Raw genomic sequence first — 26,683 nt, forward strand, 5'->3', positions numbered from 1 at the left:
ACATCTATCTCCCAGTATAGACAGAGGTCAGGGAAGGCATTCTATTCGCCGCCTTTTCCTCAGCATTCATCCCGCCCAAGGCCTGGCACACGGTTTGCCCCCAGTGAAAGTTTGTTGCCTGAACACCGCCCACCTTTGGGCGGTACTCGAATTATCCGGTAAACGGGTGAGTCCCAGGGCTCGCCGCCTGCGTGGCAGGGAGATTTAAAGCCCTCGCACGGTGATTGGCTCCAGCTGCAGGGGTGTGTCCGGGCTCGCCGCGCCGGGGAAGTGCGCAGGCGCGCCGGTCTGGCGAACGCAGGCGCAAGAAGGGCGCAGCTGCGAGTCCGGCCTGCGGGTGTCCGAGCTGTAGCGGCCGGAGAGGAGTGGCTGGAACTCGCTTGGTGAGTCTCCAGGAGTGGGAATGAGTGAGCTGGCCGGGGAGAAGATTGGGATCATAATCCCAAGGAGAAAGAGTGTATCGTGACGGTTGAAAAGTTGGTGAGGTAGGGCTTTAGGGAAGAAGGTGGCGCTCTGACCGGGACTGGGCAGGTCCGGCCCTGATCGAGGACGCTGGACGCCGGGAGACTTATCTAGCGGCCAGAGGAGGAAGGGTGGAGGGATGGTGGTTCTCTGGACTCTTCCTATAAACCTAGCAGAAGTAAACTCCCACTCTCTAACTTCCCACTCTCTCGGTGTTGCTACGGTCGGGATTAATAGGCTGTATGGTGGCCGCAGTGATCAGAGAAACTCTGAACTAGTTGTTTGAAGGAGCCTTCTGCGGTCATAGCATTGGAGAGTCTATTCTGTCCAGTGAAGTCCATTTTTACTTCGCGGCTTTACTGAAGACACACGAAGGAAAGGGTCGGTAAAAGATCGAATTCCACAGGGGAGGCGGGGCGGGGGAAAGTCCTGGAAAGTGTTTCACAGGGGACTTTTTCCTCATCGTTAGTGACCACAGTGCAAGGAAAGGCAGATGGGAGTTAGAAGAAACCGAAGTTCGTCAAAGTTGGGAAAAGAAGATGAGAAAGGAGTTTTAACTTATATCTCTCGGGGAAGGGTGGGGGCACTTGGGAGAGGAGAGTATGGAAATTGGCAGCTTCTGACAGTGATCCCTCAGCCCTGTGAAAATACTGTAGCGTCTTAGTAGCAGATACTTCAAGAATTGAGAGTGATATTACTCCATCTGCTGTGGTGCCCTTAAGATCGGTTTTCAGATGTCCCAGTGAGATGCTCCAAGTATGGCCAGATAGATACGGTTCTTCCACTTTCTTGTCTTGCCTGGAAATTCTTGAGACATCATTAGCAAGAATACTTTGACATCTCATCTTGAAACATTTCATAGTAAAATTTTTAAATATTACTGCTTCTGCCGCCAGCAAAGTTGATGCCAAGGCGTGCACTGATCACCTGTCATTCATTCCTTTGGCGAAAGGTAATGAGAAAAACACATTCATGTAAATAATTAGGAGGAAAACCTTTTATATTACTCTGCTCCTTTGACAGGTCATGTGAAAGTAAATAAAGTGATCATATCATTTAACCTACAACTTAAATGTTTATCACTATTGCTAGAGTTCTTTTTTTAGATGCTTATAGTTTGTGAATATGCACTAGAAAATTGCTCTTGTCTTAGTTCCAGTGTAGGAATGATTTCTTTGTGCCATTATTTTTTTTTTAAACAATATTACACCCTTTCCTGTAAACAGGAAAATTTCTGTATGCATCTTAGTGTTTGTTTCTTTTACTCTAAATCAACTTTAGTAACAAGCTCACTGAACTAAAGGCCACATCTTTTCTAATCATTGGCAACAATACCTTGAGCCAAGAAGAAAGCAAACAAACAGGCCCTGTTGCTCATGGGGCAGTTATGGTACTTCACTTGCTTTGAACCATTTGCTTTTTGTTATTTTAGTCACTAAGTCATGTTCAACTCTTTTGCGACCCCATGGATTATAACTTACCAGGTTCCTCTGTCCATAGAATTTCCCAGGCAAAAATACTAGAGTGGGTTGCCATTTTCTTCTCCAGGGGATCTTCTTGAGCTAGGGATCGAACTCACATCTCTTTTGTTTGCAGGCAGATTGTTTACCACTGAGCCACCAGGGAAGCCCATGAACTATACTGCCATCATAAATTTTGCATTTTAGAAGTTTTACTTCAAATTTTAATAGACTTTTAAAAAACATTACCCTCTTCCAAGTTTTAATCTGTGAAATCATGGTTTAGCTATATTTTATACCTTTTCTGGTACACATTATAATATGTAGCTATTAAGTACATAAGCATTGCTTATATAACAAAATCATTTCTTTTCAGCTTTAGTGTCTTTTTTTAAAATGCTTTTTAATTGAAGGATAATTGCTTTTTACAGAATTTTGTGTTTTTCTGTCATTTCATCAACAAGAATCAGCCATAGGTATACCCATGTCCCCGGCCTCCTGAACCTCCCACCTCCCTCCACGCAAAATCAGTTCTTGTTCTTGCTTTACACTTTGGAAAATGCTGTTTTGGGCCTTATCTAATCATTTTTTAAAATGAAAATTGAACTACCTAAATTTTAATGTTGATGGACTCCAAAATTCTCTTAGCCTTGTGATGGCATTCATTATTGTGACAGTTCTAACAAACTTATCTGGTGAAACCAGATAAAAGTAGACTAGCAAAGGGGAAAAAGAGGATTTTGCTCTTTGACATTTTTGTGAAATCAGCTGAATTAAGGTACTTTGTTTTCCTCCTGTGATTCCTATGTCTTAAACATTCTGAAATCTGTTTTTTAACTGTGTTTACTTTGCATTTATAATATATGTGTTTGCATTTATAATATATGATGTTGCTTGCATCCAAGAGTGCTGAACTTTTTATTCCAGAACTTTTTATTCTTTTTATTTTGTTTTCAGGTCTGTAGATTGATAGAAAAGTAAATGACAGGGACTGGTCTTTTCTTTGTCTTGGGGGTGGTGATGGTAGGGCCTTGGAACAGATGGATCCAGTGCCTGTAACAATTGGAGGAAGTGGATTGTGGAGCCAGGAAACAGCATCTACTGTTCTTTTGTAATATTGGTGGGGGTGGAGATGGGATTCCCTTTTACTCATTTAAGTTCACTGACATTTTGGTTTTGATTTCAGTTTAGATTGAATTACTACTAAAATATTTAAGTCACTATTCACTATATTTTTCTGGAATTCCTTCATCATCTTGATTTTTGTGAGTTCTTGGATATAAAACTTGTTTAAAATTTATTTTTAAAATGTTTTGACAGTTGAGATTACCTTTAGATTGCCTCTTAATGCTTTTGGCTGCAAAATCATTCTGATTTCGGTGTTGACCATCTGGTGATGTCCATGTGTAGTCTTCTCTTGTGTTGTTGGAAGAGAGTGTTTGCTATGACCAGTGTGTTCTCTTGGCAGAACCCTATTAGCCTTTGCCTTGCTTCATTCTGTACTCCAAGGCCAAATTTGCCTGTTACTCCAGGTGTTTCTTGACTTCCTACTTTTGCATTCCAGTCCTCTATAATGAAAAGGACATCTTTTTGGGGTGTTAGTTCTAGACAGTCCCATCACTTCATGGCAAATAGATGGGGAAACAGTGGCTGACTTTATTTTTTGGGTTTCAAAATCACTGCAGATGGTGACTGCAGCCACGAAATTAAAAGACGCTTACTCCTTGGAAGGAAAGTTATGACCAACCTAGACAGCATATTAAAAAACAGAGACATTACTTTGTCAACGAAGGTCCGTCTAGTCAAGGCTGTGGTTTTTCCAGTAGTCATGTATGGATGTGAGAGTTGGACTATAAAGAAAGCTGAGCACCGAAGAATTGATGCTTTTGAACTGTGGTGTTGGAGAAGACTCTTGAGAGTCCCTTGGACTGCAAGGAGATCCAACCAGTCCATCCTAAAGGAGATCAGTCCTGGGTGTTCATTGGAAGGACTGATGTCAAAGTTGAAACTCTAATACTTTGGCCACCTGATGTGAAGAGTTGACTCATTGGAAAAGACTCTAATGCTGGGAAAGATTGAGGGCAGGAGGCGAAGGGGACGACAGAGGATGAGATGGTTGGATGGCATCATCGACTCAATGGACGTGGGTTTGAGTAGACTCCGGCAGTTGGTGATGGCCAGGGAGGCCTGGCATACTGTGGTTCATGGGGTTGCAAAGAGTCAGACACGACTGAACGACTGAACTGAATTTGAAGCTTTTAAAATAAAATTCAGGGACTTCCCGGGTGGTCCAGTGGCTAAGACTCCATGTTTTTAATGCAGGGGGCCCAGGTTTGATCCCTGATCAGGAAACTAGATCCCACATGCTGCAACTAAGTGTTTGAATGCTGCAACTGAAAGACCCTGCATGCCACAACGAAGACCCAGAGCAGCCAAATAAATATTTTTAAAAAAGAAAAAGAAAATCCAAATTTCTTGGTATAGTATATGAGCCCTTCACAACCTATGTCCTGTCTGCCTGTTAAAGCCACCCTCTCCACTCTGTACACATGCACACACATACATACATGTTTTATTCCTGCGTGTCGGTATTGTGGCACTTTTTTTTTTTTTTGGCCATGCTATGCAGCTTGTGGAATTTTAGTTCCCTGACCAGGGATTGAACCTAGGCCCTGGCAGTGAAAGCACCGAGTCCTTAGTACTGGACTGCCAGGGAATTCCCTGTGGCACTTCTTTAATAGTCTAAGATCACAATTTTTGTTTTAGAGTTGATTGTGCTTTGATTCCCAGATCACAATCCTGAGACGTTTCATAATTATTATGAAAAATTATTATACTTTTACTGAGCACTACATTCTATCTAGCAAGGTTTTAAATTTTTTGTATAAGTTAACTTAGTCCTTACCACAACACTTGAAGTAATTAGTGAGAATACAAGCACAGAGAAGTTGAGTAAAGCGTAGTCACCACTGGAAACCACTGTGGCTCCAAACACTGGGCACTTAATCACTGTACTGTCGGAAAGGGCAGTGGCACCTGACTTCAGTACTCTTGCCTGGAAAATCCCATGGACGGAGGAGCCTGGTGGGCTGCAGTCCATGGGGTCGCTAAGAGTTGGACACGACTGAGCGACTTCCCTTTCACTTTTCACTTTCATGCATTGGAGAAGGAAATGGCAACCCACTCCAGTGCTCTTGCCTGGAGAGTCCCGGAGACGGGGGAGCCTGGTGGGCTGCCGTCTATGGGGTCGCATGGAGTCAGACACGACTGAAGTGACTTAGCAGCAGCAGTCCCTATACTGTATTGCTTTTTGTATAAACAAGAATGCCATTCAATCTGCTGTGGGCGAGTATTCCTTTCCGGGGATTTGAATGTTTACGTTTTCTACCGTGGCATCTGACTCCTTATATCAGAATATTTGAGAAGCTTACCAAAAAGCATCTTAAGTGAACTTGGAATCAGGGTCAAAGTACTTGGATGGCTTAGGTGAATATTTCACTCAAGCAGGATAAAGCCTTGCCAGTCATCCCCACCTCACACTTGGTATTTCCCTGGCAGATACCAAAGGTATGTCTGCCAGACTGTGTCTCTCTGTTCCCCAGGGAGTGAATGCTACATTCTTGAGCCTCCTTATCTTTCTTATAGATCATCCCTTTTCTGTTCTCACAGCCTTTCTTTTAGATGTGGTCAGTGTAATTGATTATAATCACATCTAGATCTTCCTTCTCAGGATTATATCCTGGTTACTTAGAGTATAATTGTGGAAATGCCAAGGTTGAGCAGGACTTGAAAACTTGGTGTTGGACATCAAGCAATTAAGTTATAATAGATGTTTCTGTAAAACTGAAGTGTAATTTTGATCATTTTGATTAGTCGTTTTAGTGGTACTTTCTCCCTCAGCAGTATGATTTCTGTCTTGAATCATGTGCTTCAGTAGTCTTTGAAACCAAGATATTTAATAGATATGATTCAAAGGTGTACTTCTTATATTTGCATAGTATTTTTTTTGGCGCGGGGTGTTCGAGGGTGCTTGGTATAAGAATAAAGTTGTTCCTGTAGGAGGAAGTAGAAAGGAGACTTGAGAGAGGAAGTGAAAAGAGGAACCTAACCTTAATATAAATAAGACTCTAGTCTCATCTAAGTGCTTTCAGGAAGAATTAAATTTCTTAATCAGAGCATGGATTCTTTTTGGCCTACCCTAGAATGTTTAGAGTATTTTGGAATACGATGTGCCTGTACTTTGTGAGCATACATGTGAACATTTTTTCTTATTTTCTTCCTTCCTTGTATGTCAGCACTTCTATTGTTCCATGTTAAAAAGGGAATTTAAGAATGAAGTCTAAAGAAAAACTAACTTCTTTTATGCAGTAAGTGATGGTTTATGTCTGAACTTCTGCTTTGTTCTCTCTAATCCTTTTTTTCTATTCTTTCTATTTATCCTCCATTTTTCATCTTTAGGAGTCTTCAAAAAAAAGAGCTGCTTAGGTGTACTGTGTGTGTCTGCGTGTGCTCCACGCATGCTCCATCATGTCCAACTCTTTTGCAATCCCATGGACTGCAGCCCACCAGACTCCTCATTCCCTGGAATTCTCCAAGCAAGAATGCTGGGGTGGGTTGCCAGTTCCTCTTCCAGGGGATCTTCCCCACCCAGGAATCGAACCCATGTCTCCTGCATCTCCTTCATGTACAGGAGGATTCTTTACCACTGTGCTACCTAGGAAGCCCATATTGTGCATATACTTGTACTTTGTTAGGTGCCATCCCAGGCACCTAATAATTCATGACATGAGATACCACGTGTGAGGTAGGGATGATTGGCAAGGCTTCCAACAGCCTGAATGAAATATTCACCACAACCATCCAAGTATTGTGGCTCTGATTCTAAGTTTGCCTGGAAGCTTTCTGATTAGCTTCTCAAATATTCTGATACCAGGAGTCAGATGCCACGGAGTACGTAACAAATAACATGAGTGAAAATGGGTAGTTCATTAATAATCATTATTTCATGAGTCTTTACTGTGTGCTAAGCATGTTATGTAGCTTAACTATTAATAATTTTATTTCTGAAACAACCCTCTTGGTAGAATTGTTGTCCTAATGAATGAGGAAACTGAGACTTGAATAGGTTAGGTAAATTGCCTGGGTACGAGAGCGAGAATGAACTCAGGGTCTATCTAACATCCGAGTCTGTGTTATGAACCACCACATTATGCTCATTCAACACAGTATTTTAAAGTATCTCACCTTATCTGGAAGTAGCAAGTTTAGTCACTGGAGAATTATAGCTGAAATCATATTCAACCCAACTAGGCCTTGACAGCATTTCAGATGGTCTTCACCTTAGTCTAGGAAGACTATAGTCCTATAGAGAGATAGAATTTATGTGCATAAAACAATTAGAAAACTTAAGTGAAATGGAAAACTGTGTATATTTGGAGGCAATAGAGAAGAATGCTTTATTTTCCATATCCTAACCACAGTGTAGCATAAAATACACATTGCAAAAGAAACAAAGGTAGTTTTCTTAACATCAGATATGTTCCTTTACTTGACAATAGATGCTTGAAAAATGCTTGTGGTATGTTTTGAAAGAGACATGTTCTAGGACCAGGGTTCCTTTCTGCTGTGCTTTCAGACTAGGTAGGCTGCTGACTCCTCCTTGCTCTCCATCTTGCTCTCCAAGAGTTTTCAGCGCTCTTGGGGAGGTCACCATAGCTACATGGTACTGTTTACCTGTTCCCTTCTGACAGCCCTGGCCTACAGTTTCCCTGTTCAGCTGGACTCTGTTCCCTCTTGCCATCTTATGATCACACTCTCTGCCTTTTTTTTCTCAGCTAACATCAAATCTGTTCCAAAAAGTATACCCCCACCCCTGCCACTTCTCCAGTAAAGATTGTGTAATATATAGAGAGCCTAAGAATTACACTTTATTCTCATAGCATATAAAAGTTAGACTAGGTGGTCTCTGAGGTTTATTTCCCTTTAGAGATAGTTCTCTGAGATGAGAATTAAAAAGAAATTTTATTCACACATAATTGGTTAATTAAGCAGAAAATTTCTGTAGGCTTATATTTTCCAATTGATGTTCCGTGGGACCCTGGATTCTTTGGGATTAATAAAAAACATTTTTGGAAGGAAAGGTTTTATGATCATCTCTGTGTGAGTGGGATAGAGTTGAACAGATTTCTTCACTGCTTAAGACTTCTGATTTCCAGTCAATTATTTAATGAGCCAGTCAGTCTATAATGTAAGGATAAACATGAACGCTCAGAGGAGATGGGAAGATATAAGAGTTAAATATCTTCATCGTAGAAAGTCAGTGGATGATACCCCAAACTGACAAATATCAAGAAACAATACCATAAGTATGATTTGGAGATTGGGAGTTAAATACTAAAATGACTAATACTGTTGAAAATTTTTCTCTGGGGTCCTGGAGGCAGGAATTGGTTTGGGGGAAGAGGGAGGGCAGGGGAACGGCTACTTATTACTGCTGTATAACTATTCGATATCTCAAACCATGTGTATATACTTCATTAAAATTAAACATGGAAGAATATCACATCATCAAAAATAATTTTTAATGGCTGAATGACATTCCATCATGTAGTTATACCATACTTTTTCAATCAGATCTCTCTTATCATTGGTTATATAGGCCTCTCTGAATTTTTTAACATTATAAGCAATATTGGCACTTAGGTATTTTTGTCTTTATCTGTGATTTTTTTCTAAATTGATAAAAATGAGAAAAGGCCAGAGACGAGGGATATTTTAATTTTTCTTGTATATATTTCATTATCTTTTGAGAATTTTGATTTTTTTAAATCAGCATTTTATCTTCTTAAATAATGTTCAAGTTAAACTTTAATTTTATAGGAGTAAGAATTGAAATGGCCATAGATAATCTGGATGCAAAATCCATCACTGCTTCCACTTCTCTGCCTTCTATTTTCCACGAAGTGTTGGGAGCAGATGTCACGATCTTGGTTTTTTTTAATGTTGAGTTTTAAGCCAGCTTTTTTACTTTCCTTTTCCACTTTCATCTAGAGACTCTTTAGTTCCTCTTCACTTTCTGTCATTAGAGTGGTTCATCTGCATATCTGAGGTTGTTGATATTAAACTATATTTATTTTTAATGTAGATTAAGATTTATTGATACAAATAATAGTGTCTAACCTTTTTTAATGACCATTTTAAGTCTTTCCAAAAAATCAGTGTTTTCAAATATACCAGCATGTAAATAATGCATTGGTTGTTGTCTTATTTAGGTTTCACTTTCTATTGCACAGTTATTAATAATAGCCAGGAATACCCATTTTAAAGTAATTTTCTCTCATTACAAGAAGTAAAACTTGAAGTTTTTTTCCTTTTAAAAATACAGAAATACACATTTTCAGAATTCCAAGAAATTGGAAGGAAGAAGTTAATGAAGAAGGCTATAAGGTGTATTTCTTAACATAGTTGTTCTGCCATTTTCCAACCATTTTTCTTCCTGAAAAAGAAAGGTGATCCATTTAATCTAAAATATACTTTTTATTTCAGTGGTGCCTACTCTATAGCTGCTATCATTTATTATTTTAACTAAATCTCTAACTTAGATTTTACACTGTGGCAGAGAATAGTTTGTTTAGCATAGGAAAAGTTACAAAATTAATGTTCTTCCTGTCTTCCTTTTAATTCCTACTCAAACGTTTTTCTTTTATTAGTCTGTTCTTTCACATAGTCTTTCTCTACTCTTAAGACTTTTTCAGTTTTTTTTAAATTCGAGATATTATTCATATAACTTAAAATTCACTGTTTTAGAGTATACCATTTAGTGGTTTTTAGCATATTCGTATGACTGGAGCCATCACCACTAATTCCAGAACATTTCCATTACCCCCGAACAGCCCCATACCTATTGATAGTCAGTCTGCCTCCCCCTACCTTGGCAACAGCTGATCTACTTTCTGCCTTTATGGATTTATCTATTTTGGACATTTTATATAAATGGCATCATACAATATGGGGCCTTTTGTATTTGGTTTTGTTCAGTAAGAATTATGCTTTTGAGGCTCATACAAGTTATAGCCTTTTTATACAGTTCACGGGGTTCTCATGGCAAGTATACTAGAGTGGTTTGCCATTCCCTCCTCCAGTGGATCACATTTTCTCAGAACTCTACACTATGACCCATCCGTCTTGAGTGGCCCTGCACAGTATGGCTCCTAGCTTCATTGAGTTCCTTTGCCATGACACGGCAGTGATGTGGAAACTCTTAAAGAGATGGGATTAAAGAGATGGGAATACCAGACCATCTTACCTGTATGCGAGTCAAGAACAACAGTTAGAACCTTGTATGGAACAACTGACTGGTTCAAGATTGAGAAAGGAGTACAATAAGGCTGTTTATTGTCATCCTATTTATTTAACTTATATGCAGAACACGTTATGCAAAATGCTGGACTGGATGAATTACAAACTGGAATCAAGATTGCTGGGAGAAATATCAACAACCTCAGATATGTGAATGATACCACTTTAATGGCAGAAAGCAAAGAACTAAAGAGCCTCTTGATGAGGGTGAAAGAAGAGAGTGAAAAAAGCCAGTTAAAACTCAGTATTAAAAAGCTAAGATCATGGCATCCAGTCCTATCACTTCATGTCAGATGGAAGAGGAAAAGGTGGAAGCAGTGACAGGTTTCCTCTTCTTGGGCTTTGAAATCACTGCAGATGGTGACTAGTCATGAAATTAGAAGACGATTGCTTCTTGGCAGGAAAGCTATAACAAACCTAGACAGTGTGTTAAAAAGCAGAGACATCACTTTTGCCGACAAAGGTCCATATAGTTAAGGCTGTGGTCTTTCCAGGAGTCATGTATGGATGTGAACCATACATGACTGAACCATAAAAGAAGGCAGAACACTGAAGAATTGATGCTTTTGGACTGTGGTGCTGGAGAAGACTCTTCGGAGTCCCATGGACTGCAAGGAGGTACTTTGGCTACCTGATGCAAGGACCTGACTCATTGGAAAAGACCCTGATGCTGGGAAAGATTGAAAACAGAAGGAGAAAAGGGTGACAGTGGATGAGATGGTTGGATGTCATCACTGATTCAATGGGCATGAATTTGGGCAAGCTCTGGAAGATGGTGGGGGACAAGGAGGCTTGGCGTGCTATAGTCCATAGGATCGCAAAGAGTCGGACGCTACTTGGCAACTGAACAGCAACAACAACAACATGTTATAGCATGTAACATTCCTTTCTATGGCTGAATGATACCCCATTGTATGGACATTTGAGTTTTTCCCTGCCTTTTTTTTTTTTTTAAATTGAAGTATATGTATAGTTGCTAAGTCATGTCCGACTCTTTGCGACCCTGTGGACTGTAGCCTGCCAGGCTCCCCTGTCCATGGGATTCTCCAGGCAAGAATACTGGAGTGGGTTGCCATTTCCTCTTCCAAGAATTGAAGTATAGTTGATTTATAATATTGTGTTAGTTTTGGGTGTACAGCATAGTGATTCAGTTATTTCTTTTTTTAGATTATATTCCACTATAGGTTATTGCAAGATTATAACTATAATTCCCTCTGCTATACAGTAACTCCTGGTTGTTTTATCTCGTTCAGGTATAGTATTTTGTACCTGTTAACCCCTTACTCCTAATTGTCCCTCCCTCCTCCCTCCCCTCAGGTAACCATAAGTTTGTTTTCTGTGTCTGTGAGTCTGTTTCTATTTTGTATATAAATTCACATGTATTATTTTTTAGATTCCACATATAAGCGATATCAAATAGTATTTGTCTTGCTCTCTTTTCATTAAGCATGATCTCTAGGTCCACCCATGTTGCTGCAAATAGCAATATTTCATTCTTTTTTATAGCTGAGTGATATTTCATTATATATGTATATACCACATCTTCTTAAACTACTCATCTGTTCGTGGACGCATGGGTCGTTTCCATGTCTTGGCTATTGTAAATAGTGCTGCTGTGAAATCGGGGTGCATGTATCTTTTTGAATTAGTTTTCATTTTTTGCAGATACATGCCTAGGAACTGGGGTTGCTGGATCGTATGGTAGCTTTGTTTTTTTAAGGACCCTCCATACTGTTTTACATGGTAGCTGCACCAATTTACTTTCCCACCAACAGTGTTGGAGGGTACCCTTTTCTCCACACTTTCACATTTATTATTTATAAACTTTTTGATGATGGCCATTCTGACTGGTGTGAGGTGATATCTCATTGTGATTTTGATTTACATTTCTCTAATAATTAGGGATATTGATTGATTGTTTTGGCCACACCCTGCAGCATGTGGGATCTTGGTTCCCCAAGCAGAGACTGAACCCAGGCCCTCAGCAGTGAGAGCACAGAGTCCTAACCACTGGACCACCAGGGGAATTCCCTTTTGATATGATTTTAAATGGATTTTTTTTATTGCTTTCTCTTTCTGATATTTCATTATTAGTGTAAAGAAATGCAACAGATCTCTCTATTAATCTTGTATCCTGCTGCCTTTCTGAATTCATTTATTAGTTCTGGTACATAACTAGTTTTGTGTAGACTTAAGGTTTCTCTTGGAGAAGGAAATGGCAACCCACTCCAGTATTCTTGCCTAGAAAATTCCATGGACAGAGGAGCCTGGCAGGTCTCAGCCCATGGGGTTGCAAAGAGTTGGACATGGCAGCACACACAAGGAGTAAGGGTTCTCTGTATAGATATCCGTCGTTGTTGTTCAGTTGCTAAGTCACGTCCAAGTCTTTGTGACCCCATGGACTGCAGCACGCCAGCCTTCTCTGTCCTTCACTGTCTTCTGGAGTTTGCTCAGACTCATGTCCACTGAGTTGGTGATGCCATCCAACCATCTCATCCTCTGTTGCACCATCTCCTCCTACCCTCAATCTTTCCCAGCATCAGGGTCTTTTCCAGTGAGTCAGCTCTTTGCATCATGTGGCCAAATTATTGAGTCTTTAACGTCAGTCCTTCCAGTGAATATTCAGGGTTGATTTCCTTTAGGATTGACTGGTTTGATCTCCTTGCAGTCCAAGGACTCTCAAGTCTTCTCCAGCCCCACAGCATCAATTCTTTGGCACTCATTTCATCTGCCAATAGTGATAGTTTTACCTCTTCCCTTCTTTGAGGGTAGGTTTGGTATTGCTGAATCCTTTTAGTTTTTGCTTGTCTGAGAAATTCTTTAACTCTCCTGTTCTACATGATAATCTTAGTAGGGAGTATTTTAGGTTGCAGGTTTTTCCCTTTCAGCACTTAGAAATATATCATGCCACTTTTTGGCCTGCAGAGTTTCTGCAGAGAAATTAGCTGATAGCCTTATGGGACTTTCCTTATAACTGATACTTTGTTTTTTTCTTTCTCCTCTAAAATTCTCTTTTACTTCTGCCATTTTAATTATGATATACCTTGGTGTGGGTCGTTTGGATTCATCTTGTTTGAAACCCTCTGTGCTTCTGTACCTGAATGTCTGTTTCCTTCAGATTTGGGAAGATTTCAGCCATAACTTCTTTAAACATTTTTGGTCTACTTCTCTCCTCCTTTTGAATCCCCTGTTATTCATAGGTTGGCACATTTTTCAATTTTCCATAGATCTTGTATGTTGCTTTCTTTTTTCTTGTCATTTGTCTTTTTGTTGTTCTGACTGGGTGATTTCCATTATTTTCCAGATCACTTGTTTGTTTTTGTGTTGTTCAGTCAGCTATTCTTTGCTTCTAGATTGCTTTTTATCTCAGCAGTTGAATTATCTATTTTGACTGGTTCATCTTTATATTTTCTATATCTTTGTAACAGTGACCTGCATTTCTGTTGATTGATTGTTGTTGTGTAGTCGCAAGTCATGGACAACTCTTTTGCAACCCCTTGGACTGTATCCTGCCAGGCTCCTCTGTCCATGCAATTTCCCAGGCAAAAATACTGGAGTGGGTTGACATTTCCTTCTCCAGGGGATCTTCCAGATGATCTGTGAGCCTCCTAAGCCCTGCATTTCTACTGATAATCTTTCTTAATTCATTAGCATTTTTATTACTGCCTTTTGAACTCAGGATCTGCAAGGAGGTAGCAGCCACCATGCAAGACTCTGTTCACCCTGACTGTTGGCAAGCCAGTACACGTGCACTCCTCCGAGTAGAGGCTAGGCTTCCCCAGCTCTTCATTCTGTCATGTTTCTCCCTGCAGCCAGTAGAGCTTGTCTCCTTTGTGCTCGGGTCTGAGATGCCCACATTGTTTCTTGACCTGCCTATTTCCCATGGCGAGAGTCCGCCCCTGCAGACCTTCTCTTTCTTCCGGATCCTTCCCAGGGTGTAGATTCCAATCTGATGCCTTTTTCCACCCTTCCCTGTTAAATGGAGATCTCTCTTGTAGCTCTGGTTGCATAGGGATTTCCAGCAATTTTCCTTGAGAATTGTTGCATATGTAGATGTATTTTGGGGTGGGGGGAGGTGAGTTAAGTGTCCTCCTACTCTGCCATCTTTATCCCCCTCTCGTTTTTTTCCCTAGTTTTTGGCTATTATGAATGATGCTGCTTTGAACATTGCTGTACCAGTTGTGTGGACAGTATTTTCATTTATTTCTAACATGAATAAAAGTGCTGGATCATACGGTAATTCTGGGTTTAACTTTTTGAAGCCCAAGTTGTTCTTGTCTTGGGTCGTTAAGTGCTAGCAAGGTTTTTCCTCCATTAGATACCAGAATTTTAATGGGATAGGATATTATCCATTAGTACTTATTTGTACATTAAAAAGCAAAAACTTATCTGAAACGGTGGTTTTCAACCTTGGCTGCACATTGGAATCACCTGGGGAACTTGAAAATCTACTGGTACCTGGCTCTCACCCCCAGAGATTCTGATTTAATTCATGTGAGCAGCAGCTTTGGCCTCCAAATTTATAAAGGCTCATCAGGTGATTATAATGTGTAGCCAGTCCTGGAAAACACTGCTCTAAAATGTACTCTAAGGCTGAAGTTAAGCTTTGCAACTTGAAAAACAGATAGCAGGTACTACAGGAAGGAAAGTAGGGCACGAGAGGATTTTCACATCCCAGGTCTTAGACAGGTTCCTAGGATAGCCACCTATTGTGGATTCTTGACTTCACACTGGAAAGAATTCAAGGGCAAGCCATGGTAAAATGAAAAAAGGTTTCTTCAGGGAGATACACACTCCATAGACAGAATGTGGGCCATCCATATACAGAATGAGAGGCCCCTGGGTACAGGAGAGTAGTCAGTTTTTATAGGGGTTTGCAGTGTTATAGGCTAATGCGTGGGAGGATTATTCCAACTCTTTTAGAAAAGGGGTGGGGATTTCCAGGGTTTGGGTCACCATCCACTTTTTGGCCATTTATGGTCAGCCTTGGAACTGTTATGGTGCCTATGGGTGTGTTATTTAGTTTGCAGATGTATTGATATTGTAAGGAGTGTATACTGAGGCTCAAGGCCTAGAAGTCAGTTATCCACCATCTTGAACCTAGTTGGTTCTAACCAGTTTACGTCTTCAATGGCTATCATTCTTTTAAAGGTTGTGCCCTGGCCCTTTCCTGTCTCATAGGGACTTCATGTATATACTGGTTGCCCCTTGAACAAGGTGAGTTTAAACTGGGTGTGTACAGTTATACTTTGATTTTTTTTTTCCCAATGAATACCTACTACAGTACTAACCTAGCCCCTGCATTGTTAAAGGGTCAACTGTACTTTTCTTCAGGCAAAGATTCTTTGTGACTATAGATTTGATTGACTTAATAATATGGCTCTTTATTCTCCATGTAATATGCTTAATAGTAATTGAAAACACGTGCTCTGGAGCAATCTGCCTAGATTTCATCCTTGCTGTACTGTGTGACCTTGCAAAAGTTGCTTAACCTCGCTGTTCCTTAGTTTGTACATATGTAAAATGTGGGATTAAATAGTGTTTGCTGTGGTCTTAATGTTTGTGTGTCCTCCCCTCCAAAATTCGTATGTTTAAAATCCAAATCGCAGGATGTGATGGTGTTAGTAGGTAGGGCATTTGGTTGGTGCTTAAACCATGAGGGTGGAACTCTCATTAGTGGGATTAGTGTCTTAAAAAATGACTCCTGAGTTGCTAGCTCCTCCCACCATGTGTGGATGCTCCAGCTTTAAATCATAAAGAGGGCCCTCACAAGGACATGTAAAATACCCAGTCTGGTATTTTGTTATTGCAGCCTTAATAGACTCAGTGTTGTAAGGATTAAATGAATGTGTGTATGTGTATTTATATATGTTTTTGTTTCTAGAATAATGTATGTATAATGCTTTATAAGTGTTAACCACTGTAGCTAGAGTCCTCTCAATCCCCTACCCACTATCTAGACTTTCAAAATGATGAGTAAAGATTATTAAAAAGTTAGCTCTAATTTACAATTTTTTTTTGTATATTTAAAATTTTTTCCTAATAAAAAGTTAAAAAAGTAACATAATGACCGTCCATGTATTATTCACCCAGCTTCAGCAATCATGGCCATTCTTGCATCTTCTATAAACTTCCACTCATCTCCTTACTTTCTAATTATTTTAAAGAAAATCCTACAGACTTTTATTTAAATGGCTTCTTTCTTTAATTTATTTGGCTGTGTCAGGTCTTAACTGCAGCACCCAGACTTCTCTAATTATGACCGATGGGCTCCATAGTGCTTGGACTCAGTAGTTGCCCTGTGGCATGTGGGATTTTAGTTCCCCAACCAGGGGTCAAACCCATGTCTCCTACATTGCAAGGTGGAATCTTAACCACTGGAGCACCAGGGAAGTCCCTGGATCATTTTCTTTAATCTTCACCAAAAAAGCCTTACATCTGTTCGATAGGTCTGATAGATCTGTTACCTATCTTATAAATGCCGAAACTGAGCTTTAGTGGGGAGAGGTAGCTTGCCCAAGATCACACAGCAAATATATTTTGGGATCAGAATTTGGATGCTAGAGCTCCTGCTACTCACCACTATGCTAACCTGCTCTGAATGGAAGTTTCTACTTGTAAATACATTGGTTACCATGAAAGTCTAATCAAAATATGCCAATGAGAATTGCAAATTATATCAAACTGTTAAGCGTACAGTAATAACTATAACTCATAGAGGAATTTACATTGTGATTAACTTTAAGAGAAGGAATAAAGTAGGAAACTAATTTGGTAGAATATCTTAATGCAAACTCCTGCTTTCTGGTATAAACTGAGTTAATACCTTATAAAATCATTCTGATATTGGTCTTGTCAGGAATCAATTTAAAGTGCTGTTTCTTCATTACTTCCTGTCTCTCCATTTTTATCAATGGAGACCTCGATCTCCTGTTAAATTCTAAGTCCTTTGTTCTTTGTATTCCTTCTTCCCAGTAGTATTATTTTCTTTTTCTAAATTAGCATAGATGTTTTTCAGGTTCTAAATTATCATAAAACAGCTGAAAACCATGATTATTCTGATCTTTCTAGTTCTTCCTTCAGTTTAACCATCTTTGAGTCTGTGGAAGAGATAAGATTTCATGGTATTACTAAAGGAAGCATCTGAAATTTTGAAATGAGTCATCAGGTAGAGTGCTTAGCTTATTTTCTTATATTCAACAGTTCTCATATCTTATTAAGGGACAGTGCATTCAGCAGTAAGACTGTTTACTAGACCATGAAATAACCTTGATTTCAGAGTTGATTCAGCCTTGAATAATCAACCTGGTCTTTATTGACTCAGTCACCTTAGGCAAATTATATAAACTCGGCCTGAGATTCACCATCTATAAAGTAGTATAACAGACCTAATATGAATGTGAACATATATAAATAACTTAGATGAGTGTAGACACATAGTATATGATCTGTGAGCATTTCTTCCTTCCCTCTCCCCCAAGGTTTTATAATAGAAAAGAAGTTAAGAAAGGTAAATTAGGAGTGTACTAGTAAGCCCAAATGAACCATAAGAAGGAAAATAGGGTGTAAAAGCACCATGAAAAATCTTACATTTTCATATCAAAGGCATACAAACAGCATAAGATCCCAGGAGCATTGGGAAAACAACACAGATATTTTAATCTATTAGATTATACCTAAGAAAAGTAAATTTAATGGGATCATTGTGTCGTGATGTTTCATTTTCCTTCCCCTCCCTCTTCTCTAATTCTCCTTAACATTCTGGATAGCCTTTCCTGATTCTATGAGAAAAACCTCTGGAGATAATAAATATGAGTAAAGCTGTATAGCTCATTCTAGCTCACACCCTGCCTGACACTTCTGAGCAGTTTAGTCAAGGCTAAAAAAGCCTGGGGAGTATTATTCTTTGTCTCTCTTGGGCCTTCCCCTTAACAATTCTGCTTTGTCTCTCTCACTCCCCTTTACTATAAATCATGTGCTCAACACCCTCAAAACTCCAGAGTAGAGCAGTCTTAGGCAGCTCTGTCCTGATAGCAGCATGCCAAACATGTGAGAACTTCACAGAAGCCCGTTTCTTGTCTTGGTGTCATCTGCTCAGGGAGGAACCAGAGAGCCTAGGCAGCACTTTGAGTTCAGTGAAGGGTGTGTCCTACAAGACGGCACCATTGCTGTGCCAGGAGTAACTCTTCACATCTGCTTCCCAGCTATATTTGCCCCCTTTTTTTTTAATCTGCCTTTTTGATAATTAAAGGCAAGACAATGGAATCTTCAAGTTTGACAGAGGTCAGTTTTGCATTCAAGCCTCTGTTTGAACCTACATGGAGTTTTGCTCATATTTACTAGGACAGTAACAAATACTGGCTTGTAATTAGCAAGAGTCATCTGTAGGAGTGGAATTAAAAATTATGCAATTTGAGAGATCTGAGCTTCCTTACTCGCCCAAATATTTTCCTACCCATAGGATACTACATGGGAAAACCTAATAGGGATATCATTTCCAGGTACTAATTGATTAGTGTGTACTGCTTTTCTTATCACTTTCTGCATTGTGGGGCATTTAGGAGTTTTATATGAGAGGGATAGATAACTTTGGAGCATCCTTCCTAGGAAGGACAGGCTTAAAAGGTACCTTGTAGGGGCTCTAGGAAGTAATGGGGAAGAACGAGGTCGCCTGGGCAGGCAGATGGGAGTATTCTAGAAAAGAAAAATGTATAAAAAAATGAAAGGGTACAAAGCAGCTTCCTTTTCTTTTCATAATTACAGCTATGAAAGATTGACAAATGAGAAATTGTATGTAACATGAACATATGTGATTAAAGCTAAAGTTTCATAAACAACGAGCAAAGTAGTAAAACGTGGTTCTCTTTATACTTATATCTAATGAATGATCAGTTCTTAATTTAAGAAAGACCTTTATATCTTTTAAATTTTGTATTTATTTTTATTTTTTGACTGTGCTGGGTCACTGTTACTTGCAGACTTTTCTCTAGTTGTGACAGGCGGGGTGCTGCTCGCTAGGTTGCCGTGCGCGGTTGTGGGCTTTTCATTGCAGTAACTTCTCCTGTTGTGGAACACAGGCTCTAGGGCACGTGGGCTTTAGTAGGTGCGGCTCCTGGGCTCTAGAGCACAGGCTCAAAAGCTGTGGCGCATAAGCTTAGCTGTTCCTTGGCATGTGGGATCTTCATGAATCAGGGATCGAACCCATATCTCCTGCATTATTAGCAGGCAGATTCTTTACCACTGAGCTATCTGGGAACCCCCTATATCTTGATTACATATCTTAGTATATGAACCTTTTGCTAGAGCCACAAGTCCTACTATGGCACATAAGATGTGAAGTTAAATTTGCAACTTTGGCAGTTTAATAATTTTATGAGCATTAATGTCTTTAATCAAGGCTCAAAATCTAAATTAAATCCTGGAATGGTTAGAAAGGACAGTAGAATTATAAACAAAACTCTAAATGTAATGCTTTCCTGTCCTGGGAATGGGATATTATCACTTTTTTTTAGATGGTTCTAATAAAAGTGTTGGTTAGCTATGGATGTGACTAAAAAGATCTGTATGTGACCAGCAGGCCATTCTAGATCATACACATGTTATGGCAGTTTTTGATTTGTAGTTCTGTTTATTTGAAGGCTTTGTGCTACTATTACATGTCACTTTCTTTCTAAGATTCACTTAAACACTTTTGAGAGTACATCTTGTTTTTCTACTTATTTTTTTCATTCAGCACACATTTACTGGAGTACCAACTGTTAGATCCTACAAAGACATAACAAAGTCCTTTCCTTCCAAGAGTTCAGTCTAGTATATTCTCAGTTAACAAACCTCCCTGCTTGTCAATGAGTGTACTGCGTGGCAGGATTTCTCAACCTCAGCACTTTGACACTGGGGACCAGATAATTCTTTGTTGTAGGAAATTTGTGTCAAGGAGCATTATAGGATGTTTAGTAAGCATCCTTGGCTTCTACCAGCTAGATACCAGTAACACGGCTCCTCCCTACCCCCCAACTATTGACAATCAAAAAATTCTCCAGATATTGCCAGATGTCCCCTGATGATAAATCCAGAATGTGAACCACACTTTTATGTGTCATTGACAAAAGACTTTTGTATAATTGGTTTTCAACATTGCACTACAAAGCTAGCAAATGTAATAAAAAGAACACAACCTAGTTAAGTCACACAGTGCTTATTATTACAGGTGAGGGCTCAAAGAGGAATACTATACACAGTGTATCACTGTTAGTAATTAGAAGGCAAGACTCTTGGAATCTTCACCTATTGAAAGTTTTATGTTTCAATTTGGATGTTTATAAGATCACTTCCTGAGTTACTATGAGTTGCTAAGTTACTATGTACGAGAATAATGTACAGTTTCTTAGGGACTTCACTAAAATAACAAACCATATAGTAATTGGAAAGGGAGAGTCTACTATTAGTAAAAACTAGTTCTTTTCTCAGCTGTTTGTATCAGCATTATCCTTTTCTTGTTAAGAATGGAAGTGTTTCATTTTCTCTGGTGAAAAGCGTGGAATACCGGCACATATTATTACTTTACTAATGGAATATTACCTGGCTTGGACTTCTTCACCTTATTGCTTTTCCACATTCAAACAATGTACAAAGAACATTCTACAACCAGGAATTCATTTTAATAGCTTATTGAAGCTTGTCCTTTAATAATGCCTTCCTTCTCAAAGTAGAGGGACCACTTTCCTATTAGAACTGGTGCTTCCCTGGAAGTCCTGAAACCTGAGTCTTAGATTCAGCTCTAGTACTAACTTGCATTTGTTTACCATCTCTCAGCCTTAGTTTCTTCACCTGTAAGATATAGATAGATAGATAAAGTTAGGTTTATTTTATCATGCTTTCCAGGTAAGTATCCTAAATTCCACAGTCTTTGCAAACAAGCTTGTTTTCTTATTCTTACAGAATATCCACATTTCAGTTTCTGCACCTTTCAAGAATTTTAATTCACCATGGATAATCTGTCAGCAGAAGAAATGCAGCTGAGGGCTAACCAGGTTACTGATGAGGTAAAGGTTTTACTTGGAATAAGTCATTCATTCTCTTTCAGTTTTCACAGTGGAAGCATGGCGGGGCCTTCTTAGAAGACCATTTTGGCCTCTCCCTAGTCTGTTTATATTAAAGAATGCATTTGCCCTTGAGTGCTGTAACTACTAGCCTCTTATTTTGCCAACTCATCCAAAAACTAAATAAGAGCAAACAATCTGTATGATTTGTTTTTAAATAGTCATTACTGAATAGTGACTTAGAACAAAGATAGATATAAAGAATTCTGGATGTTTAATTTTAACAGAATTTTCTAATATCTGTGTAATATCCCTGGATTTCTGCTGACATTACATTTTTATAAATCCCATTAACTATACTCTTTCAGATTTTCTCTTAAGCATCTGGTAGAAAGAAAATAACTAAAATTATATTAGTAAACGTTACTTTTTGTTTTAAAGAAGGGAGGAGTGGATGGGCTAGCAATCTTTAAAAATAGAGTAGCATCATGAGTGTGGCCTGAGATCAGATTTGGGGGGTGGAGGTGTGCCACCTATTTTAGAATGCTGACACTCTTTTTTTCCCTAGTCTCTGGAAAGTACAAGGAGAATCCTGGGTTTAGCCATTGAGGTAAGAACGTGTTTAACCATCAAGTTAAGTATAGAAACTGTATAGACGGAGTTTTGATAACACAGACTAGAATTACTGTTGAGTTAGAATGATATTATATCAATAAGTTTTATTATTTGAAATCGGCAATTGCTGAAATTGTCAAACCATGCACTAATGGGCCTTTTTGGCTTTTCTAATTGATAGTATTGGAATATAATAGGGAAAACAATTCACCCTGAGTTTGTGACTTAATAATTTGGGGGGAGGCGTTAATATGTTAGGGTGTGTTGGTTTGGGGAGGTTAGTTTTCTTCTAATCCTCTGAGAACTTAAGTTTCTAGTGTTTCTGCCTTGCTGTTTTCCAGACTTTGTAGCTTTTGTTTCTGTTGGTTTGGTTTGGTTGTGCTATCAGCTTTTTTCCCTTCTTTCAGTCGCAGGATGCAGGAATCAAGACTATCGCTATTCTGGATGAGCAAGGGGGTGAGTTGCAGTCATTGGCAGGAACTCTTTTTTTTTTCCTTTATTTTTTATTAGTTGGAGGCTAATTACTTTACAATATTGTAGTGGTTTTTGCCATACATTGACATGAATCAGCCTTGGATTTATATGTGTTCCCCATCCTGAACCTCCTAGCAGGAACTCTTGATTTGATTTAGAATGCCAAAAAGCCTTTTCAAATCAGCCACATTTAAAATTAATTAAGCCTTTGGGAGTACCTTTCCTTTGTAAGATAAGAGTGATATTTTGCTTCTTTTCTTCTGATTCAATTTATATCATGTTTTGTTGCCTATTTGGGGTGGGGGTCACAATATCCCATTGTCTACCAAGTATTTATTTATTAGGTAGCAGGGCTTATTGTGTGCACTGGTCATTTGTGTCCTGGACATTATGATATTCTTTCATCATTTTCAGAAATCAAGTTACATCCTTGTGGAATTGGAAACATTGCATTTGATTTGGCCCTGAGCAATCTGGTCTAGTTTTTATTCATCTTAGGACAGTCTTTAGGTTTTAAGCCTATTCAGTAATAGAAATGCTAGGAATCTGGTCTAGTGAGGCCTAAACCAATCCTCACATGCTCCTATTACAAATTTCTTTAGAACAAATCTTTCCACAGTCAGAGACCAGATACCCTAGGATCAGTATGTGAAAGACTTTTAAATTCTGGGCAGCATGTAATGCCATCTGGCCCTGATACAGTCACTGTGATGAATTGTTGGTGGACTCAGGGTTAAAGTTTGCTCTTCCATTATACTAATAATAGCACTTTCTGATTGGCAGCATGAATGTAACATAAAATTTAACTTCCATAACTTATTCTTAGAACAACTAAAACGCATAGAAGAAGGCATGGACCAAATAAACAAAGACATGAGAGAAGCAGAGAAGACTTTAACAGAACTCAACAAGTGCTGTGGCCTTTGTGTATGCCCATGCAGTAGGTGAGTTGGTAAATCCAAATCTTTTTCAAATAAATCTAAAGTGAGAGTATTACCCTCAGAACCCCCCCTCTCAGCCCCCAGTAAGTGTTGCAGGTCCTAAATAAGAAACTTGGTTAGATCAACTTAATCTCTTTCTCCTTCAGGCAAATCGAACTTTTTATATAAATGGGCACACTCGCTGAAAACTGTCACTTAAATTTGATCAATCTTTTGATCAAGTCCCAATTCCATTTTTACATAATACATGAAAAGGTTAGGAAATATCCATCTGGATAATACACCGCAGGATGAAATTAGTGTGTTCTCCTTTCAAATAAGGAGAATTAATAAAACATGTATTCTGTGGTAGGCACATGAGGGATGGCCAAGGAAATAAAGGACTTGGATCCTGGCATCAAAGGACTTACCATGTGGTTGGATGAATGAGACAGAATAGCAGAAAGTAGAAGCTATAGAAATCTAGTGCTAGATCTGTGACATCAATGGAGGCTAAGGGTACAGAACTACTAAAAGTTATTTTGGAATTCATCTTAGAGGAGAGACTGGACTTGAGTTGGGCTCTGAATGATTAGAAAGATCTGGATGGGCCCGGCAGAAGTGGGAAGACATTTCCTGTGGAAGATTTAATGTAAATAAAGACTACAGAGGAGCTTGACTCAACTGTACTACATGATTCACATGGAGAAGAAGGGGAAAATAAGACATAAGTAGGCAGTAAAGGAAATTGAATGCCAGCCTAAGGGGTTGATTGATTGGAGTGGAGGATATAACTGCACACCAGGAGACCAGTTAGTAACATTTTGTAAACTAGGCCTGTGAGCTATAACCTTATTATTAAGATCAGAGAGAAAAGTGTAAGTCAGATTCTCTTTAAATCAACTGAAAGAAAGAAAGAAAAGTGAAGTCTCTCAGTCGTGTCCAACTCTTTATGACTGCATGGACTGTAGTCTACCAGGTTCCCCTGTCCATGGAATTTTCCAGGCAAGAATACTGGAGTGGGTTGCCATTTCCTTCTCCAGGGGAATCTTCCTGACCTGGGATCGAACCCGGGTCTCCTGCATTGCAGGCAGACACTTTACCATCTGAGCCACCAGGGAAGCCAACTGATTATGTGTCAAATGTGAAGAAAGCGAAGTCGCTCAGTCGTGTCCGACTCTTTGCAACCCCATGGACTGTAGCCTATCAGGTTCCTCCATCCATGGAATTTTCCAGGCAAGAGTGCTGGAGTGGGTTGCCATTTCCTTCTCCAGGGGATCTAAGGAAACATCAAAAGAAGAGTGAAGATTTGAAGCCTCTAGTAAACTAGGAAATGAGAAGTCTTCAAATATTTGTGTATAATGTATGAGATAATACTTGACAAAAAAAGATTTCATTCTTTTTAGTGACTTTATTATTAATATTTCAATTCTCTCCTTAATCTTGAGTAAAACAACCTCCATGTGTTGACAAATAACATGCGTATTCAGACAAAGATGAGAAGTCATCCATCAACTTTGAACTTCACCTTTGGCCGAAATGACATCATCTGAGGATTAAATGACTTATCTGTTCTGCTGAGCATATTCACTTTTAAAACAGCTTTGTAACTATCCAGTTGTCTCAGCTGCTGTGATATAGCAAGACCAAGATGACAAAAGTTTACAGACTCAGCATTTTTTACTCCTCTAAAGGAGTTAGGAATGGAGGAGCTTTTGTTCTGTCATACTTTCAGTTAAGTGTTTTCATGTGACAATATTCTTTGTGCTATTTCTACCTAAGAAAATCTAGTTAAATTATTTATTAGTCAGCTTTAGTGTTTGGGCATAAGAAACCAAGAAAGACAAGTCTGTTGACCTGTTTATTTAGACCTTGGTTGACTCTCCAAAAGTGTATATTTTAATAGCAATCACCTGTGAGTCAGGGTTTACCATATTAAGCAAACAAGTTAGAAACACACAGACTTTTTGATCTAAACTCTTAACTGTTTTTCACACTCACTTGTGCTTTTCTTCTATTTTCTGTGTACCCTCTTGGAAGAGGTCAGGGGGAAAAAATAGTACATGAACTTCCTTGAGATGAGTATTAGAGAAAAGCAAAGAAGAGGAAGTTCTCTGTAGAACCTAGAGCAAATTATCTCTGAATGAATCCTGAGATGGTCTAATATCATAGAAGGTGGGAAATGGAGCTATAGAAGTATTATTTTTATTTTTCTTTGTGTACCCAGCCAAACATGGGCAGGATTTTCTTGGACCATAGGTAGAGTATGCTCTTAAAGCAGTCTGTCCTCAGTTGTTCCTTGAAGAGAAGAGAATAGTATTTCAATTTAAAGGCTGATTTTAGTTGCCTTCCTTTCACCCATTTCTCCTTTATACCATTGAGCCCTTGCCCTCTATGGTATCTCTTCTGTTTTCACTCCTGCCAGGGGCGGATCTTTCTAAGCTAATCTCCTAATCTGTGTTTCAGTTAGACTTATATAAATAGCCATAACATGAGCTTGTCAAAGGCAGAGACAGCATCTTAGTTTTCTGTATAAAGCTAGTACTAATTATGGTACTAGTAGTAACAGCTCAGGTCCATAATCTCTCATCTGCCATTTAGAAATCTAAAAAATTTTGAAAGCCAAAGGTTTGTTTTTAATTAGGCTTCAAGATGTAACCTGAACTGAAGCTGTTTAATAATCTATCCCACTTAGTGTAATGTTAATCTGTTTCACTGCAGAAATATTGACATATGTAATTATGTGGTACTGCTCAGGATGTCTCACATCCAAAGATTTGGATGAGAGTTGTGAGCCTATATGTTAATTTAGGTTCTTACTATCCTGAACACTTGAAATGTAATCCTTACAGTAACCTTAATATGAGATAGTTTCTCTTACTATCACCATTTTGCATATGGGGAAACAGAGGCACCAGAATGCTACACTAGCAAGTGGAAGAGCTGAGATTCAAAAACAGGCGGAGCCCTAGTTTTTAACTGTATGATGCTACATTGCTTGACTGGCAAGAAAAGAATGAAACCTTTTGTTGCTGCTATTGTTAGATGTATTGCTATCTAGAAAATGTCTTCAGTAGATTTGTTTTTTGAGATTTCTTTTGTTCACTGGTATTCATTGAAGACATGTCAACAGATCTTTTTTTTAATAAAACATGGAAATAGCTTCACTTAACAGAACTCTGTATTATAAGAGAAGGAAATTTTAATTTTAGCTCATTCTTTTTAAAGGACTACTAGAATTTAAAAACAGACTACCAGGATTCAACTTTAAAACTGTGAATAAATGCCATTCTCTTAGCTTGCTACTATTTGAATCCTAAAAACAAAAAGCACAGATCCTTATTAAAAATGTTAT

At 38.9% G+C, this 26,683-nt stretch overlaps 1 protein-coding gene across 2 annotated transcripts in view; it reads left to right on the forward strand.

The window, feature by feature from the left end:
• The first annotated feature begins 292 nt into the window (after window positions 1-292).
• SNAP23 (synaptosome associated protein 23) overlaps window positions 293-26,683 on the forward strand; it is a 36,140-nt gene continuing 9,749 nt past the window's right edge. The window contains exons 1-6 of one of the 2 annotated variants that reach the window (XM_070469079.1): window positions 319-383; window positions 15,432-15,497; window positions 21,219-21,322; window positions 21,888-21,929; window positions 22,342-22,390; window positions 23,235-23,352. In XM_070469079.1, the coding sequence (XP_070325180.1) occupies window positions 21,266-21,322; window positions 21,888-21,929; window positions 22,342-22,390; window positions 23,235-23,352 (266 nt within the window). In that variant the 5' untranslated portion in view covers window positions 319-383; window positions 15,432-15,497; window positions 21,219-21,265. Of the gene's footprint in view, window positions 384-15,431; window positions 15,498-21,218; window positions 21,323-21,887; window positions 21,930-22,341; window positions 22,391-23,234; window positions 23,353-26,683 lie in introns of both variants that reach the window. The other variant, XM_020906762.2, reaches the window with a different exon arrangement.

Source organism: Odocoileus virginianus, chromosome 6 (assembly GCF_023699985.2).
Source record: "Odocoileus virginianus isolate 20LAN1187 ecotype Illinois chromosome 6, Ovbor_1.2, whole genome shotgun sequence".
NCBI lineage: Eukaryota > Metazoa > Chordata > Mammalia > Artiodactyla > Cervidae > Odocoileus > Odocoileus virginianus.